We start from the raw sequence: 19,351 nt of genomic DNA, 5'->3' as shown, positions 1-19,351 counted from the left end.
GAGATGTATCTCAGAGCCGCTAATGGATTTGGGTTTTGTCTATTTTTGCTCAGTCAGACTAAGGTCTGAGATGTTCAGATCAATACCCAGTTCTAGACATTACCAGGGTAGATGTGGTCTTGAACCCGGCTGTTTCACAGTCACAGTAAAAACAACCTACAAAGCACTCTAAGTGGTAAGTTTCCAGACATCACAGTAAAACTGACAAAAGCCGGAAATAAATACAACGTAAAAAGACACGAGTTGCAGAATACCAACTGTGCATAGACTTAATTTCGTACACGTTAGCTGAATCGATATGTCGCTTACTAACAGTTATTGTACAATAACTTCAATGTAACAGGGGAAAACTAAGCTTTTAGCAACTACTAAAACCCTACTCGATATTGTGGACCACCAAGGGAATAGATACTAAGAGATATTAACAAAGGCTGCAACTTTTCATTCATATATTGCTACTCCTCGTGTTCAGCTTCTCTTTGCTTCCCTCAGCAACAGACCGAAAACAACATCCACTTATTGTTTGCACTGGTTTGGCGTTTGTAAAAGGCAGGTAATACTCTGATTACTTGAGTTAATGCTTTGTTTCACTTCATACTCAAGATGTACGGCCATTCAGGATCAAACCGGTTGAGGACTTTATTCTAACAATCTTGGGGCACATTTTATAAAATAAAATGAAGCATAATATCATCCTTTGCAACATTTCTAGATTCTGTAAATAGTAAATGCTTGTAGCACTGGTGAGAGTCCAGGGGAGGCCTGCAGGTTAATTAGCAGGTCTGTCTGAGGTGTGACTTATCGGAGCGGCGATGATGACGGCTGTTCCTCCTGTGGATGGACAAGTGCTGAGGCCAGGTCATCAGCTCCTGTAATGATGGAGAGAACTAGCTCCTGTAATGATGGAAAGATAACTAGCTCCTGTAACGATGGAAAGATAACTAGCTCCTGTAATGATGGAGAGAACTAGCTCCTGTAATGATGGAGAGATAACTAGCTCCTGTAACGATGGAGAGATAACTAGCTCCTGTAACGATGGAAAGATAACTAGCTCCTGTAACGATGGAGAGAACTAGCTCCTGTAACGATGGAAAGATAACTAGCTCCTGTAACGATGGAGAGATAACTAGCTCCTGTAACGATGGAGAGATAACTAGCTCCTGTAACGATGGAGAGATAACTAGCTCCTGTAACGATGGAAAGAGAACTAGCTCCTGTAACGATGGAAAGATAACTAGCTCCTGTAACGATGGAGAGATAACTAGCTCCTGTAACGATGGAGAGATAACTAGCTCCTGTAACGATGGAGAGAACTAGCTCCTGTAATGATGGAAAGAGAACTAGCTCCTGTAACGATGGATGAGCTGCGTGCAGCAGACCAGCACGTCACCTGGCTGCTGCTCATTCTGTCAACATGGACTGGGTTTAATGTGCTTCCCCTCCAAGCGGCCGTGATTCTGTTTGAATATTCAAAGCCTGATGTGCTGTAGATGCTGGGATGTAATGTCCGTGCATTTAGCTTTTATCCAAAGAGACGTACAGGAGGGTTTGATCCTGTGACCTCTTGATGTGCAGTCAAGTCATCTTCTGTTTATTGTTCAAGTTTATCTAACTCGTTTTCATCCCATCTACATTACAGGAAGGGTGCTTGTGTCTTAGGGTTGCTTGTGTCAATCCCATCCTCATCCTTCCCTGCTGTGCAGAGAAGATGACAATTATGAAAGCTTTTCACTAACTTTTACCGTGTAAGGACTGAGATTTCACCATCAACACACTTGATATAGCACATCCTCTTCATGCATAATTACTTCTAAAAGCTAGGTCTAGTCTCTCCTGCAGATGAGCTGTAATTATGGAAAGATTCGCCTTTGTTGCTGCTTCTAACCCTGTTGCTGTTACCAGCATAACAATACCACTGACACGGAGTAAGGCACTTTTATTACAAAGAGACGTGTTCAATCACAAGTTTAATGAGCCAGAACATGTTTTTCTTTTCCTCCTAACCCGCCCTTTGTCTGTTTCTTTTTCTACTTTCCTGTTTCAACCAAAGATTTCAGTTTTTACAGCTCATATCAGGCCTTGGGAGGGAAGCCGTCTCCTACATAGAGAAGGCAGCCAGGGAAGCCGTCTCCTACATAGAGAAGGCAGCCAGGGAAGCCGTCTCCTACATAGAGAAGGCAGCCAGGGAAGCCGTCTCCTACATAGAGAAGGCAGCCAGGGAAGCAACTTAAGACCCTCTGTGTACAGTGTGTTCTATACTAAATATTCTAAAGATGTGTCTGTGTATATATATACTTGAGCTGCTTTGAAATGTGTCCAACAAGCTGGGAATTTGTCAAAGACAGGTTATTGATCCATATTTTCCCTGCTACACATGTTTTGGCTGAGGTACGCCATGCAGCTATACAACGATGAAGTAGATTTCTAAATGGTGATAATGATCTCCTGCACACCAAGAGATCAATATTTCCCCCAGTTCTATAGAACACAGGATCATTACATCCATCTGGAAAAACTCTGACTTCAGTTGTGTTACGGTTAATGTGCATGGATAGATCATTTCATACAGATAAACTACCCAGTTTATAGTTGGAAATATGACAGATCTATGTTTTCCTGTATTCTACTTTATGTTCTTATGGATGGAAATTGTTATTGCTTATGTACCTTGGCATCAGAGTACAGTCTCTTTGGGAGGAATAGGGGAGTCAGATGGCTAAGCGGTTAAGGAATCGGGCTAGTAATCTGAAGGTTGCCAGTTCGATTCCCGGTCATGCCAACTGACGTTGTGTCCTTGGGCAAGGCACTTCACCCTACTTGCCTCGGGGGAATGTCCCTGTACTTACTGTAAGTCGCTCTGTATAAGAGCGTCTGCTAAATGACTAAATGTAAACAGTAATTATGAACTATGTACATAATGGTTTTCCTGATATGAGCCACTTCCTGCTTCTTTCTCATCACATGACTGACCACTTCCTGCTTCTTTCTCATCACATGGCTGACCACTTCCTGCTTCTTTCTCATCACATGACTGACCACTTCCTGCTTCTTTCTCATCACATGACTGACCACTTCCTGCTTCTTTCTCATCACATGGCTGTCCACTTCTGCCTGTCAGAACTAGATTTGATACCAGTAACATGGTATTTCACCTGTTTTATTACTTTTCAATCCTTACAGTTAAATTGTTTTATGTTGACTTTGCGTTTACCATGTTAATGAGGAAATCATGATTGGATGTAGCAAGATACATAGAGGAGAAGGCTGCCAGGGAAGGCACATTTTATTCTCAAATCAACTTTACTTACACATTATTCAATACAATGTACATCCTAATGACTTACTGATTACGTAGATTCTTAGTCTTTTCATGATCCTCCCTATCCTGCCTTACTCTGCAGGATCCCAGACCAGACATATTAAGTACTACAACATCAGTACTTGAGTCATAATGGTTAATGAACAGCAAACACACTGCAGTAAACAGATTGATTTATGAAGCATGGCTACAGTTCTGACATCATGTATATAGTACGGCACCATGAACACTATAGTTTTATTTACCTAAAACTTGCAAAGTGTACAACAAAGCCCAATTACTGAATAACTGATATTCCACATAAAAGTCACATTAATAGTTTTTAAAAACACAATTTCAAATATATGAACTATTACATGAAATATTACAATACATGAAATGTTTCTCTACCCATATTCCAACTCTAAGATAAATAACAAAATTAACTTTGATTTGCAGTGAAGCTAACACATTTTAACCTTCATTGAGAACAACCTTTTGAAGTCACTTTACATTCAAATATTAAATTAACTACAGCTTTGGCAATATGTACAGTAGTTTGCTGAGAAATACACCAGAGAATAAGATGCATGTTATGCACAGTTAGACTGTGTGCTTGGTGAAGCTCAGACTCATAACATCTCCTCCCAGACACTAACATCACAGTTAGACTGCAAAATCGTTCTCAAAAAAGCAGACGAGAAACAGTACCAAGCAAAAGACTTAGAAAGCACCGCTAAACATTGATCAAAATTACAAGGATTCCAGACTTGAAGTTTACATTCATGTCTGCGCCATTCATGAGTCCCCCCTATTTGTTTGAAGCGGAGCTTGTTGGTGTGGGTCTAACCCTGCTGTTCCTCCAACAAGCTTTCAAAGGGTGAACCTTGAGTAGTGTCCATCAAATTGTCTCGAGAGCCTAGCTGCCACATCGCGCGTCATCACCTGGCCTTCCCTCAGACCTCCATCTCAGTCCTCGTTCACAGGGATCTTTCTCCTCTGAAGGGCAAGCTTCCTGTGGTCTGATACTCTGAGTGCCTGGAACAGGAAACCTTGAGGTAACCTTCTTGTTCACATGGAGTTAGTAGTCACAAATGATGAATCTAACCTTCTATTCTAATACTTCTTTCACTTTGCTAAGGGATGTATTGCAGTTAGCAAACACCGGAAATGTGTTCACACTGTCCGAATTCCACATTATATAGCAAATTTGTGGGACATTTTAGAAGACTGGCATGGGTGTCAGTTTGTTTTAGTGGGGCATTGTTTTGGGGGATAGAGGTTTATTTTACATAGTTTCATACCCATGTGCGTCTGTGCATATACTTGGTTCTGCCTATTATATCTGCTCTACTGCACAAACAGCACAAGTTGTTCTCACTTAAGTGACAGTTTACACCAGCATCACCCAGGCTTCTCTAGAGTATCTCTTAACCTCAGGATCAGGGGCTGGTCCTGAGGGGAACTTAGCAAGCTGTCTACTGTACAAACGTGTCAAAAATGTAAATCAGTCTTTGTTGAAAATCACCTCGTTGTAAACACGGGTATCTTGAAACATCATCTTATCAGGCAGTAAATCCTCTGTGACGGTGATCTCTTCCAGCTCCGTGGTAAAGTGGTCGGTGCTCTCAACCACCGACGTGTCTTTGACGGCGCTGTAGGTGAGCGCCACGCTGTACGCTGTGGGCTTCTGCAGACCTTTACGCCCGCAGCGGCAGAGCTTGCGGAAAGCGGCGCGGAACTTCTGCGACATGGCGTTGTAAATTACGGGGTTAATGGTGCTGTTTAAATAGATGCAGCACCGGCAGAATAGCAGGAACGAAGTGTCCAGGTAGGCCTGTTTGAGGAAGGAGTTGACCACCACTAGCGTGCGATAGGGCATCCACAGCACGGCAAACAGGACTACCACCACAGCCAGCATCTTGGTGACCTATACATTAAGGAGATACTTTCACTGTTACATTACATTTAACAGTGTAATAATTTACCAGATACTTATGTAATGTGACTTATAAGTGAACAGAAAGTGGCCTACAGCTGGGTCAAAGATCAGAAGTGCATGTAGTTCTTATATGGGGTCAGATGGCTGAGCGGTTAGGGAGTCGGGCTATTAATCAAAAGGTTGTAGGTTCGATTCCTGGCCATGAAAAATGACGTTGTGTCCTTGGGCAAGGCACTTCACCCTACTTGCCTCGGGGAGAATGTCCCTGTACTTACTGTAAGTCGCTCTGGATAAGAGGTCTGCTAAATGTGAATGTTATATTTCGGTGGTCGGTACCATTTCGATACCAGACGATGCAGAACATCTACATCTCAGGCAGGGAGCAACAATATTAATATATCACCTCGGTCTACAATATTACTTTACTTTCACGGGACCGTGGATGTCACGTGCGCGTTTTAACTCACCTGTCTCCGGGATGTGGCGGTGGAGTTGGAATGGCGGGAGTTCTTACAGCTGCTCATCTTAGTGCAGTTTCTTTGTCCATTTTTGCATTTCTCCTTGGAATTTGATGGCAATGGATTCAAAAAAAGGATTCTTGCAATGAGTCCGTACAGAATCGTTGCTAGCAGTAAAGGCAAAACAAAAAACATCCCAAAATCGAAAAAGTAAATGGGTAAATAAAACCGTCTTAAAACTTTGTAGCCGCATGTCTCAATGGTCACGTTCTCATATAAAACTTCCTCAATATCCGACAGGAAGAACCACATGATGCAGTATAGCGAAGTAAAAAGCCACACAAGAATTATGATCTTCTTTGCCCTGGACAGCGTGCAGAGAAACTGTGCTTTTATGGGGTGGCAAATGGCGATGTATCTTTCGATAGTGAAAGCGGTTATGGAACATGACGACGCGTTGATTCCAAGATACTGGAAGTAGGTGATGCAGAGGCATCCTGAGCGGCCGAACACCCATGAGCCGAAGATGCTGTCCGTTATGTTTGGTAAGCCTGCAGCCGTTAGCACCATGAGATCGGCCACGGCCAAGCTAACCAGATAGCAGTTGGTGGGTGTCCTCATGTGTTTGGTTGTAAGGACCACTAAGATCACCATTATGTTACCAACGACCCCTAAAGCACAGATTACAAACACTAATAAAGTGCTTATCAACTTGTATTCGATGCTGTGGTCAGTCCATGTTGGCAGTGTGTGGTTTTCTTGAGCTGCAGTAACGTTTTCCATCACTGCAGTAACGTTTTCCATCACTGCAACGTTCTTAAGTGTTTTGTTTTTACTCCTGAGAACAATTGTTTTAAGTTCAGGTCTGTCTGTTCTTTGAAGTTATTGGTAAATATAGCACACCAGATAGCGAGGATTGAATATAGAATGTGACACCGCCGACACCTTTTCGTTCCTTGCGTAAAAGTTCCGACTTTGCGCGCGGGGTGTCTTGATCCAAAGCGCAACAGTGAGAGCGCGCGCTTCGCTCAAGTCTCCGTCTTGTCAGAGAGTAGATACAGATCTGAGATCAGGAGGGGAGAGATGCTGCTCTGTCTCCTTCCGTTGGACCAAAGATTCTTAACGCATGCGGGGTTGGTAGAGAGGCACTGACAACGAGGAACAACGTGACATCTGTTGCTCTCGTGGACCTATAGATTTATAAAGCTATATGGTATATTGTAGGGACGGTATATTGATTATGCTTTTTGTTACTGACATTTTCAGACTTTTAATAAATCTATTGAAATTGTGTGAATAAAGAACTTCAATGGGTTTAACTTTTTATTTATTTATCAGATCTGTAGATACAGCAGAACGATTCTCGTTGTAACCTGTCTCTTGACTTCATGTTTAATTTCTGTAATTAGCAGCTACACATTCTATGTGTAAATATATTTTTTATTCCCATCATGAACTTTTGAAGGGATAAATCCAATATTTAGTTTTTTGCTTTGGTAGGTACCAAAGCAAAAAACTAAATATTGGAAATCTGCCACAAAGGAGATCACAGTTGACAGCTTTGAAATTTCAACTGTGATCTTTGTGACAGATTCATCTGGGATTCAGTTGCTTCTTTTACACAACTCATTGGATGTGAGAATTATCTCACCCCCTCACCAACTGCGCCGAAAGAACTGATCTGAAAATGGCAGAAACATGCCAGCAGCTCCTGCCAGTGAACAGGTGGACTAAAACTAATGGGTGTTATATAAAAGCCGCCATGTTTTTTCTTTATAATGGGTATACACAGCAGTCTTGAATAGAACAAATATTATACATTTATGGTTTTATTTAGCCTTTAAATTACAAAATTCAAGTGTTAAAGTAGGCTATATATAGGCTTTATATTTGTGTTTGCCCCTTCATATTAATATTTAGAAGAATACGGATATCTGGGTATAGGGCCTACTTGATTTAGCTGCTGTAGACATAGGATACAAATAGAAGGGTAGTCTGCGTTGTACAATCAAAATTTCGCTATACTTGTGGACCTTTCCGTTTAAGCCTCTTTCACCGACTTGTGTCTGATGGAGCAGAGGGAGCTGAATAACCAAGCATCGTTTACTTATCTGATTTATAAAATACTTTTTTAATGAAGAGTTGGTAAAGCAAGCCTCATGTAGGCCTAATTTACAGAGTTGTACTGCCACCAAATGGACAGTCCTAAACCTGCCCAAACTGAATCCAATTACATTTATTCATTTTAGAACCAGAGGTAGACAGTTTTAACTGATAAAATGTTTAATCACATCATTCGTTTCTAACCAGTATGACATTGAATACACTTTTTGAGTAGCCTGTTTATGTTAATGATCGGCCACTTATTTGAGTTATGAGTGTCACTCCCTTGCTTTGGAGTGATGTATAGGCTACATCGGGAGTCAGGTGGCTGAGTGGTTAGGGAATCGGGCTAGTAATCTGAAGGTTGTTGGTTCGATTCCGGCTGTGCCAAATGACGTTGTGTCCTTGAGCAAGGCACTTCACCCTACTTGCCTCGGGGAGAATGTCCCTGCTAAATGAATAAATGTAAATGTAAATTAGATATCTGTGAAAATGTAAAGGCTGCAAGATTACAACCATTGTTTCATTTGATGGAAATTAAACAGTGTTTACTGAAAAAGACTGAACTCAATCTCCCACATTTCTCCAAAAAACGCCTCACTGATCCCTCCGCGTGGGCGGAGTTTTCTGAGCCTTTAAGGAGGCAAATCCAGCTATAGGTAGGTTACTGAATGTGCACGCGGTTTCTGAAGAGAAGGTATGGCATATCTTATGCCTTTATATTTTCATGACGACTCTGACAGATGCACGCGATCATCAGCATTACTCTAAATAGTTTCATTAGATTTTGAAAGAAGCTGTCTTTGGGATTCCTTTGTTAAAGAAAATTACCGAGTGAAGTGATTGAAGGATCCATCTCCTGAAAATAGGTGTAAATAGATGCTTCTCAGGATACATTCAAGTCTCGTGACGATTGTCTTATTTTTACACGAGAAAAGGTAAGCCATAGCACTGGCTACATTTTGTCAATTCGATTAGCCTATGTTATTTTGTTTTAACATTTTCTTCTGCCGGCAAGTTCAAATGTATTCCATGGGCTATGGACATTCGTGTTGTAGGCTACAGTAAGCTTTCTTGTAGGCTACAAACCTGTAGTTTATACAGTCAAATATTTTATGAAATATTTTTGAATAGAGGCCTGAACCCTACCTAGGCTGGCTACTTATGACATTACGCCTGCTATGTAAATGTTATCAGTATCTAATTAAGACGCTTCTTCACACGTGTATAGAGATGGACCTGTGAGATGACGGCTGGATACAAGAGAAGAGACGGGTGTTTAAATGGCTGATCTACTCAAAGTTAACAGTCACCTAGATCAACCGACTCCAATACTCAGACTTTAAATTTTGTTTGAAAACAAGTCGTTCTGTTAAAAAGTTACTTTCCATGGAGCATGCGTGCAATTTGGCGAGTCTCGATTTGGAATGGACAGCGACCACACAGGATGGGCTGCTGAGCGCAGTGTACAGCCAGCATGGATCAGTTGATGACAATAATATATCTGTAAACTGTAACAAAGAACTGGAAACATATTTCACTTGCCACGACGAGGATTTATATATACAACCGAGTAGTCCACAGTCGTCCAATAACGGCAGCTCAAGTCACCTCTCAAGGGACCTCCCCGATGGTGTTCCGGCTCTGTACATGCTTTCCGATGACGAACTCGCGATTGAAGGGTCGGGAAAGTCAGTGGATTATGGATTCATAAGCGCTGTGATCTGCCTCGTGACTGGTATTTTGTTAGTGTCCATATCCTATGCAATCCCCCGGGACGTCAAAGTGGACTCGGACAGTGTCTCGGCTCGGGAGATGGAGAGTTTGGAGATGGAGAACGCTCGAGTGTGGGCTGGGGTGGATAAGTGTGTCATAGCTGGTCTCTGCCTGCTAACCTTCGGGGGTGTTGTGATGTCTACCCTGGTGATGGTCTCCATGAGGAGAGAAGAGATGGTTAGGAGAACGGCCTTTGACTATTCCATGCTGCCAGTAAAGTTATATGGCTCCATCGCTTTAAGAGGAGGCTCAAACCAGACTCTGGCCGCCTCTTCACAACTGTCTGTTGCGGACGGAGATTTAGAAGTAGTCTGCTGAAATCCATACCCTTATCCTAACGACACCTTATGGTGCACAAGGTGTAAACTGTAAATGATCTCTTTTGTGAAAGGTTTGTTTCAAATTGATGTAATAGATTTGTCATAAAATGTCCATTACACTTGTAGAGCTGAATAAATATGAGTGCTGTGGTTGCAAAATGGAGCTTGGTAAATAGTTGTTACTTTGTGGTTTTGAACATCAACAACCAATCTCAAAGATCAAGTCCTCCTGTGAATTTGTGCTCTGTGATTGCCCACTGGAAACTTCCTCTGTTAAACGAGACCAAGGTTGTGTTTAACCATGGCTACATCTTTATAATGGGACTGGGCGAAGCTCAGTGGGTAGAGCATTTCAGAATCAGAATCGGTTTTTATTCGCCATGAAAGTTTGCACAGACAAGGAATTTACTTTGGCCGGAAGGTGCCGACCGAGGCAGCCATCATCGGCGCCATCTTGAAAATTTCAGCAGAACATGAGGAGAGGGGAGGAGAGAAAAAAGTCAAGCCCCAGACTATGATCCCAGAGGAGTACAGTGTGGGAACAGGAAAAAACACCTCAGCACATTGGGACATACATTGTACAACATTACAGAAACAGACTTGCAACGGGGGGAGGGGGTGGGGTGTAGAGGTAAGCCAGTGCAAACAGCCATAATATGCGCTGGCCACAGACCCGTCTGCCACACTGGGGGAACGAAGCAGGCGAAGGCATTGGATGGGGGTCGGTGGGCGTGATGGCATATCTGTAGTAGGTGAAAGTTAGTGTATGAGTAGGCCTGGGTTGTCTCCTTCGCCTAGGCCACAATCAGAATCTCAGATTGTATTGCCATGGAGACAGCCTTGCTCATGTCCCAGACAGAGACAACAATCCACAGGTGTCTGTTGGAAGGGGGGAGGAGGAGGAGGAGGGAGGGCAAGAGAGTCTCGCAGCAGCACTCTCCAGGGGAGTTGTTGTCCCAGCAACGGCCTTGGCCAAGGCCTGTGCAGGGTACGGGGCTGAAAGCAGATAAGATTGGGGTTGTTTGGGCCAGTAGCCGCATTCAATTTTCATGTCTACTCATTTTCTTTGTCCAACAGGTCTCCGAGTAGGTCCAACTTCCTTTGCAGAGCCCCAAGATTCTCCGTGATGTTATCCATATAGTGGTTTAAAGCCACAGTCTGAGCTGCAACAACTCTTCCCAGCGCATCAATCATGTCGGGCAGCCTTAGGGGGCTTTTGACAGCTGTTACCATTTGATAAATTTTCAGATAAACCAGGGCAGCGCCCAATCCAATCAGCAGAAAGCCTGTAATCATGGTTCCGAATAGGAAGACAACGCGCCACTTCTCCCACGCGTCCATCGAGTAGCCAGCTGCGAACGTCCCGGCAAGACAGTCGGGTTCCCCCGAACCCAAGCTTCTCGTTGAGAAGATGGTGTCAGTTGCGTTGAGAGACGAGCTAATCAATTCCATGATTCTTAGTTCGGAGAGTGGTTGCGGAGAGAGTCTCTCACTATATGACAAGACTAGACAATACGATAGAAGCCAAGCAGGGAAGGTCAGGGGGAGGAGAGGGAGAAAATGCGACCGCCTTCGTCGAGAGCAAAATACCTCCTCCAAAAGACCTCCTGACTGCAGATCAGGAGGTCACAGGGTAAAATCCCCCCTGTACATTGATTTAGATTAAAACATCTGCTGAATTATTATTATGATTTATTATTACACATAATCATTATTAATATTTTCAGTTCCAGTTGAAGGTGCTACATGTAAACAATCACACACACACCAGCCTTCCCCCTGTGGACGCAGTCACTCAGGTCATCATTCAGCACCGCTGACGTGAAATGGAATTGGATTGCTGGCAGGGTTACGCAGGGTTAACAGCAGGGGGGGGGGCTGTGTTTGCTGGGAACCAGAACAGTGTTGTTCTGATACACATGGAGTGTTCCTCAGTTACGGCCTGCAGTCTGGGCCCCAGCGGTTCTGTGTCCCTCTCTCTGGTCGTTTGATCTGTCTTAACATTACCAAGCTAACATAATTCCGACCAAGCTGTTGAGACACAGACAGGTCGATGTATCTCAGACGTGAGCTAATCTGCCAGCGTGTGGGTGAGCGGCTCTGGGGTATGCTGAGAAAGTGCCAAGCTGTCAATAAGGAACTCGGACCCGAGCGGAGAGCCCGAGCGGAGAGCCCGAGCGGAGAGCCCGAGCGGAGAGCTAGAGCGGAGAGCCCGAGCGGAGAGCCCGAGCGGAGAGCCCGAGCGGAGAGCCCTTGCATGCATTTATAGCAGAGAGGCATCACACCACCATATGGTGTATAATTCTGATCAATAAATCATTTATCCGCGAGGGAATGTAGAGTGTTTCTGATGTGCCATTTTTGCAGACCTTGTCCTTTCTGTAGCTGCTTACAGGCAGGAACATTTTGCTGTATATGTTGATTAAATAACATCCTCTGAAGCACAGCAATACTCAATCTTTTGGGGTTTGACTCCATCTAAATTTCATGTTCAGTGTAGTTTCATTTTCATTTTTTAAGGTTTATTCATTGCCTCGGACAGTCCTTTTCACACACTGAATGACTCATTGTTTGCAGTCACAAGAGAATGTGGATCGTAGAATGTGAAAATGAGGGATGGTAAAGAATTCAAAGACAAAGCTTTAAACAAAGCTATGTAGGGATTGGCTTGAGGGCTTGAAAAACCTGTTGTTCGATACTCCATTTAAACGACACCTTTCTTTTCTTTTACCTACTTGGTGTCATTAACAGATAAGAGGATGTTGCAATTATCAATCTGTTCCATCCTCAGACTGTAGAGAGCACTGTTTGCTTATGCATAACTTCTGTTACGTGTCCCGTCATCCATTCATCAACCCTGCGGTACACTTCATGATGTAATAGCAGGGGCGATTCTAGGATCAGACCTTTAGGGGGGCTCAGCCCCCAATGAGAATAGGTGCGTTCTACTTCATGCAGCGACGGCGTCTCCTGCAGCTGCCTGCAGCCCGGCTGACTTGAAGCAGCCAATGGCATTCTCAGCTTCAAGTCAGCTGGCTGTCGGAGCCGCCGGCTCTGCATGAAGTCGAACGCACCTAATGTAACATCTGCACCATGAAATTAACTACCTACTTCTTCTCTCCTCTTCTTAAAGGTGCATGGCGACACTGGATATTAAACCTGTTTAAAGCCCTTTGAACCTGTCATTGTTTGTCATTAACAGATACGTTTGCAAATTCTTACGTTAGAGTACTAAAACGTATTTAAGATAATAATACATATATTTTTTTATTTTAATTAATATTATTTTTAGGGGTGCTGGGATTAAATGTAGATTTGCTTGAGCACCCCTAAAAAGAGTCTAAAATCGCCACTGTGTAATAGTAAAGTTGTTGTTTAGAGAGGTTCTTGTCAAGCAAACCTAACTAACCCCACAAGTTAATGATCTGTTCAGTAAAAGTAAACATTTGGCCTTTTATATGATCTTCAGATGGTCTGCTTAACTACTTTGCAGTGATGACAGTATAACTGTCACCAACATCATTCCACAGGCTGGGGTGTAAGAGGGATCAAGTACCACTCTTAGTCCCCTCCACGTGACAGCTTGTTGTGCCTTGGCACAGTTTAGAAAACCTATAGTATAAATATAAAGTATAAAGTTACTTGCATTAGTTGAAAATAGATAGTCACAGGACATCTAACTTCTGGGCCAATCAAGACATGTTAACTTTTTGAATTTGTATATTATAGCTATTTTATTTTATTCTACATTTTGTACATGTTTTAGCCCTAGTTAGACCTGTACACTACTTATTTAAGATTCTTATATGTTTAATGTATGCAGCTTCCTGCCACAGTACATTTCTTGTCTGTGTGAACTTTCATGGCAAATAAAACCCTTTCTGATTCTTTTGCCACCCTTGAAAGGGAGTCAATTTAGATCTAGATTTCGGGTTTTCTAGCTCTATTTTTTCATTGATATACTGTGATGTTCTGGCCATCAAAACACTACATCACAGTTTGTGAGCTTGTGCCATGCTTCTGTCCTGTTCTGCAATGTGTATTGAAAGCTTTTGTGACTGTGTCAAAAAGACACCATTTTCATCAGGATGCAAAACTGTAAAACCCTCAACTCCAGGTCAGTCCATCTCTGGTCACTTTAATCTCTTGTTCACAAAACATCATTTGTTTCGTTCACAACTGTGAACACAATCAATGGCCTTTGAATAAAGATGTCTTTGTCTGATCCAGAGAGGGAGTGAAAGAGAGAGGGAGTGAGAGAGAGGGAGTGAGAGAGAGAGAGAATTATACTGTAATTGCTCCCCCAGTGTTGCTTGTCATTTGTCATCCCATGAACAAATAATGAATAGTTCTGTGTCTCTTCTTGTTCAAATGGAAGAATAAACCCAAACTGAACCCCTCCTCCTCAGCTGAGCGAGGACAAACCGGAGCATCTGCTCAGGATACGTCCATCCCTGCTACGAGGAAAAGATGACTGGAAAACGATGAGTACGGTAAACAATCACTTTGTAAGAAAACACCACTGGTTGAAATCCACTAGGCCTACAAAATGCCCATTTTGTAAAATTCCCGTCTCTCATAACTAAATATGTGTTGCTCTGAACATCAACACCAGCTCCCATCACCCTCTTCAACTCCATTAGATGACAGCTGGCAACATCCCTTTTCTTCACGTTAAACTTTGACTACAAGATGTTTATCAAGTACCAAGCTGCCGCATTAGCGACACAGTGAGATGTTTGGTTCCTCTCATTAGTTTTGTAGAATGTGGTTTGGTAGCTAACTTGGACCATAGCCCAAAGCTGTTGTCACAGGCTGATGCAGTTGGTTGGTCAGGATCAGGCCGTGGCACAATGGGGCAATGTTGGCACACAGACTGGCATTCAGAATAAATGACACGCAACCATCATATAATGGGGGGTGGGCAGCAGGCACAGCCATGAGCTATCCCCACCCCCTCCCCATCCAGCACCACTCCTGGACCACTCTTGGTCAATGTAGGAGAGATGAGATTAACTGCTACTCAAACTGCTGTCACCAGCGGAATTAGTGTTGTGGTACTGCAAGGGGCGTGTCAAGAACACAGTGAGAGATGTTTTAATTAAAGTGATTGAAATCAAGACGGGTTAATTAGGACTGAATATGTTGACTACAACTGATTAGAAGCAAGTTATATTTCAATGTATCAACTTGCTTTAAAATGTATAGAGACTATAGATGATTGTAGACTATTATGTAATCCCAGTCCTTTTATAAATTACATTATGACCTTGCATGAAAATGCTCTGATGCAACCAGGAAAGGAATGCAAGCTTGATGCAGGATAATGCAGTTTAGAACTGCCGATTTTGTCTATAACCGCTCTGCTCCCCCAAGCCTGTCTCTGGCGCATCTCTAACGAGCGAGCATTGACGCACGCGTGGATGTTCACAAGTACTGTAGGTCCGGGAATGTGAAGTGGAGTGACAGTCGCAGGATTACAGGGGCGGCATCCCAGCAGCGTTCTGCGTCCGACGTAAGTAAAGTACTGTAGCCTGCACCGTTCAAGATGTTATCATTCCGCATCGTCACTGCGTTTAAAGCCAGTGCAATTTTTTGATGTCGATACCATGATTTTCCAGTATAGTCCACGAGAAATGTGTTAAATATAACAAGGGATGCATCCACTCGTAAAGCAGGTGTCTCAGCGAAAAACAATGCAGTATCACTTTCTCCACGACAGTGTGTAGTAGCATCATGTTGTTTGAGATCTGTGAGCATGTTTACATTATTTACATGTTTTACAGTGTTAGCCCTAGTCGCTTACACCCAGCTGCGAGTGTTGTTTATATGTAATTGATACCTGTGCCAATATCCTAAATCAGTCATTCCAAATTGACCTACAACAGTCCCAAGGTCCTAATCCAGAGTTGCAGAAGCATGCTGTTCTCTGGGTAACTTGGGGTAACAGCTACCATCGCCTTGACCTTGCTTGAGTACCAAACATAGATTGTGTGTCAGGCCTTTGATACAAATTTGTCACAAACTGGCGGTTTAATTCCCGTAATATCTGCTTTTGATTTCAAGATGATGGCCACTCAGAGTAATTGCGGTGTAAGTAGTATATGATTGATGCTAAGAACCGTGTGTGGATCAGCTCGCCACTCTTCGCAGTGTTCCTCGTGATCAGCTCAATCCTTGGCTGAGAATTGCACTCTCCAAGTGTCTTCGTGTTTTACTGCCTTCTAAACCCAGAGAGATGGATGAATGTCAGTTTTTTTTCAGTACCATCGGTTTTATTTCGCATATTTAATCCATTATCTTAAATAATTCGTAATGTTCACAGCTGTTGTTGAAGTATTTAAGTCAAAATATTCAGCTCAGTATGCTTAAAGGTTAAAGTTCAGTATAGTTATATAGAGATATAACAAAGTAGAACCTGCACATTCCAAGCTGGAGATCTGTTCTTGTACAACCTTTGCTGTACTCACTCAGTCTCCTGAGATTGAAGTATATTTATTTATTTCTCATACTCTGACACTGTTACACATCCATCCTAACAAAGGTAGGCATCTGCAGTAGTGATGTGATACTATGCGTGTAAACAGTGCTGTAACTGGAGGTTTGGCTTGTTGTGTCTGTCAGTGTTGCCCAAGGAGGAGCTGCTGTAGAGGGGCAGCGCCCCTGTAGAGAGCACTGTTCGGCTGTAGATGATGACTCAGCTGAAACAGGCAGGCTGTGGCGCATGCTTCCTGCATCACCTGCCCTCACACTCCCAGCAGGGAGAGGAAAGAGAGAGAGAGGGAGAGGGAGAGAGGTGGAGGGAGAGAGAGATTTGGAGGGAGAGAGGAGAGAGAAAGACACTATTGTGACGCTGTAGAAACAGACATAAAGTTCAAAACAAGGGCAGGTAGGTGGATGAAACGGCTGTGTTGAAGCGTTCCTCCTGACCCTCCCAGGTGATGACCGAGCAGGAGGACCAGCCCAGGAGGAGGCCGCTGGTCAGAGCCGCTTCGGAGGATAGCTCCAGCGAACTGAGCATGACTAGCTCTCCGTCACCAGGGGACACGTTGCCATGGAACCTGCCCAAACACCACCGTCTGAAGCGCTCCAAGTCGGCCTCCGGGGTCATCCTGGACCCCGCGGAGAGGGCTGTCATCCGCATAGCAGGTACACACACACACACCTCCACAAACTGAACACACACACACCAACTGAACACACACAGAGATACACACATACATTAACTGAACACACACACAATATCTCACATGGTGCTTGATCTATCAAGTATGTTAATCCACTCACACAGGGAGTGGATTTTCATTTGAGCTTTTCTTCTGCTTCACATGCTTGTGATGGAATTGAATCAACGATTCAGGCCAAGAATTCCTCATCCAGACTTTTACTGTGAAGTCCGGATGTTAAATGATTCACCATACGCTTCAGACACTTTCAGACACAACCAGGAAGAGGCTGAACTGATTAAGCTCTCTGTGTGTAGTACTCAGTTACACCACTAGAGGACAGGCGCCAAATAAAACTAGTTTGAGTTTGTGATGACAATATCTCCATGATTGTGTGCTGTTACAGTGTTGCACGCTTCAATATCTGCTCCACCTTTAACCTCTACTAAATGCACAATTTAGATTAATCTAGAAATAGTCTGTGATGTGTTTTTGTGTGTCACGGGAAGTAATCAGGCTCACAAACGTGCTGCCTGGACCTCCAGCCCGTGTCTCTCAAAGCCAGAGCCTCAAGTCATTTCCTCACATCTTTCTGATGAGCTTTCAGTCCACGAACCAACAACATCAGGCATGGTTACTGCTGTGGGTGGTATGTTACTCATCATGTGAATGAGCATAAAGGAACCGTCAATGAATACTGAAGTTATTTGTCTGTCATTTCCTCCCCCCGTACTTAATATGCTGAAAGGACAAAGAAGAACCAGTGTTCTAGAGCTAGCGCAGCATGGTGGTAGTTTTATTGCAGGCGGAAAAGTCCACAGAAGTGACATTCTTGGTGTGGGAGAGACTCTCCAGTGGCCGATGATGAGGCTATGTATCTGTCCAATCAGGGATGATCTGAAGGTAGCCATTTACTTAGCCAGCCTCACTTTCACGTTGATTATTTTGTTGCTTTGAAGTGTTGAAGTGACATATATGAAGCTGGTTGAGAAAATATTAAGATGGTACAACTCTGTTCTCAAGGTAAACATATCTCTGAGTTTGACACCTTTTTTGGTTGCTACATGATTCCAAACATTGTGTTTTTTTGTATGTGTAAAGAGATGTCTTCACTATAACTCTGCAATGTAGAAAATAGCAGATATGAATAGGTGAGTCAGAATGTTTGACTGGACATGAGCAGAACTTTGCAGACTAAGTTTGCTGAATCTGTTTCCAATCACATCACACTCAGCGATGAGGCTTCTGGAGATATTTGAGATGTTGATAAGGAGTGGGACTTGGTGCTTTTGGCAGAAACACTTCCTCTGCTGCCTGTTTATTGACTGAAGCCTGATGCAGATATAAATCTCATGCGTTTGCACAGCCTTGTAATACATCGAATGATACAGGCTGAAATCCAACACCCCTGGCCACATTTCATTGTTCAGTTGAAAACAAACTCATCTGCTCTGACAGAAACAACAAGCATGAATCTGTCCTGGGAGTTTCAGGGTTCTGTGGAGGTGTGGTGCTCTGGTAGCCTGGCTCTGCACTCCTTCAGGGTTCTGTGGAGGTGTGGTGCTCTGGTAGCCTGGCTCTGCACTCCTTCAGGGTTCTGTGGAGGTGTGGTGCTCTGGTAGCCTGGCTCTGCACTCCTTCAGGGTTCTGTGGAGGTGTGGTGCTCTGGTAGCCTGGCTCTGCACTCCTTCAGGGTTCTGTGGAGGTGTGGTGCTCTGGTAGCCTGGCTCTGCACTCCTTCAGGGTTCTGTGGAGGTGTGGTGCTCTGGTAGCCTGGCTCTGCACTCCTTCAGGGTTCTGTGGAGGTGTGGTGCTCTGGTAGCCTGGCTCTGCACTCCTTCAGGGTTCTGTGGAGGTGTGGTGCTCTGGTAGCCTGGCTCTGCACTCCTTCAGGGTTCTGTGGAGGTGTGTCTCCGAAGCTCCAGAGCAGCTCTGTGGAGCGCAGCTTGTTAAAACGGAAAAGAAAAAGTTTCCATACAGCACAGATACGCCTGAACCTTGTTTGTGTTGGGTTGGTGTCTTACAGCTACTCATGTAACCCCACACTGATCAGTTATTTGTTCCTGTTGGAGGTGAGGCAGGGGAGGGCTGGCCAACAGGCCTGGGTGTGATCTGGGGGCGAGACTGTGCTCTCTGCTGGTATCAGTGTTGGTGTGTTTGCCTCTGTGCCTTTAAGAGGAGGGCTCGACGTGTGTGTTGGTATTTCTCAAGCAGAGGAGAGGAGTGGTGGTGCTTTGGTGGTCTGGTTCTCTCGGTGCTGAGGAAGGAATACTCATTGTGAGTGAGAC

The 19,351-nt window shown here is 43.7% G+C and overlaps 2 protein-coding genes across 2 annotated transcripts; one reads left to right on the top strand and one right to left on the bottom strand.

Moving 5' to 3' along the window:
• Positions 1-4,805: 4,805 nt before the first annotated feature.
• trhrb (thyrotropin-releasing hormone receptor b) lies at positions 4,806-6,514 on the bottom strand. Its single transcript, XM_067256344.1, has 2 exons — positions 5,708-6,514; positions 4,806-5,228 (listed from the first exon to the last, which is right to left on the bottom strand). Exons 1-2 carry the CDS (start codon positions 6,500-6,502, stop codon positions 4,806-4,808), a joined length of 1,218 nt encoding a protein of 405 aa, XP_067112445.1. The 5' UTR covers positions 6,503-6,514.
• Positions 6,515-8,473: 1,959 nt separating this feature from the next.
• On the top strand, positions 8,474-10,046 carry LOC136962527 (transmembrane protein 74). The gene has a single exon (XM_067256318.1). The coding sequence runs from the start codon at positions 9,191-9,193 to the stop codon at positions 9,893-9,895; it is 705 nt and encodes a 234-aa protein (XP_067112419.1). The 5' UTR covers positions 8,474-9,190; the 3' UTR covers positions 9,896-10,046.
• The last annotated feature ends 9,305 nt before the right edge of the window (positions 10,047-19,351 follow it).

The sequence above is a fragment of the Osmerus mordax genome, chromosome 18 (assembly GCF_038355195.1).
Source record: "Osmerus mordax isolate fOsmMor3 chromosome 18, fOsmMor3.pri, whole genome shotgun sequence".
NCBI classification, from domain to species: domain Eukaryota; kingdom Metazoa; phylum Chordata; class Actinopteri; order Osmeriformes; family Osmeridae; genus Osmerus; species Osmerus mordax.
Note: the sequence above shows the minus strand (reverse complement) of the source record. Positions and strands in the feature narration are given on the sequence as shown.

Excerpts from the sequence above, each read along its gene's own strand:
- trhrb (XM_067256344.1), bottom strand. The coding sequence starts at position 6,502 with ATGGAAAACGTTACTGCAGTGATGGAAAACGTTACTGCAGCTCAAGAA. Across the intron at positions 5,229-5,707 it reads CCGCCACATCCCGGAGACAG|GTCACCAAGATGCTGGCTGT; the intron begins GTGAGTTAAAAC and ends CTTAATGTATAG.
- LOC136962527 (XM_067256318.1), top strand. The coding sequence starts at position 9,191 with ATGGAGCATGCGTGCAATTTGGCGAGTCTCGATTTGGAATGGACAGCG.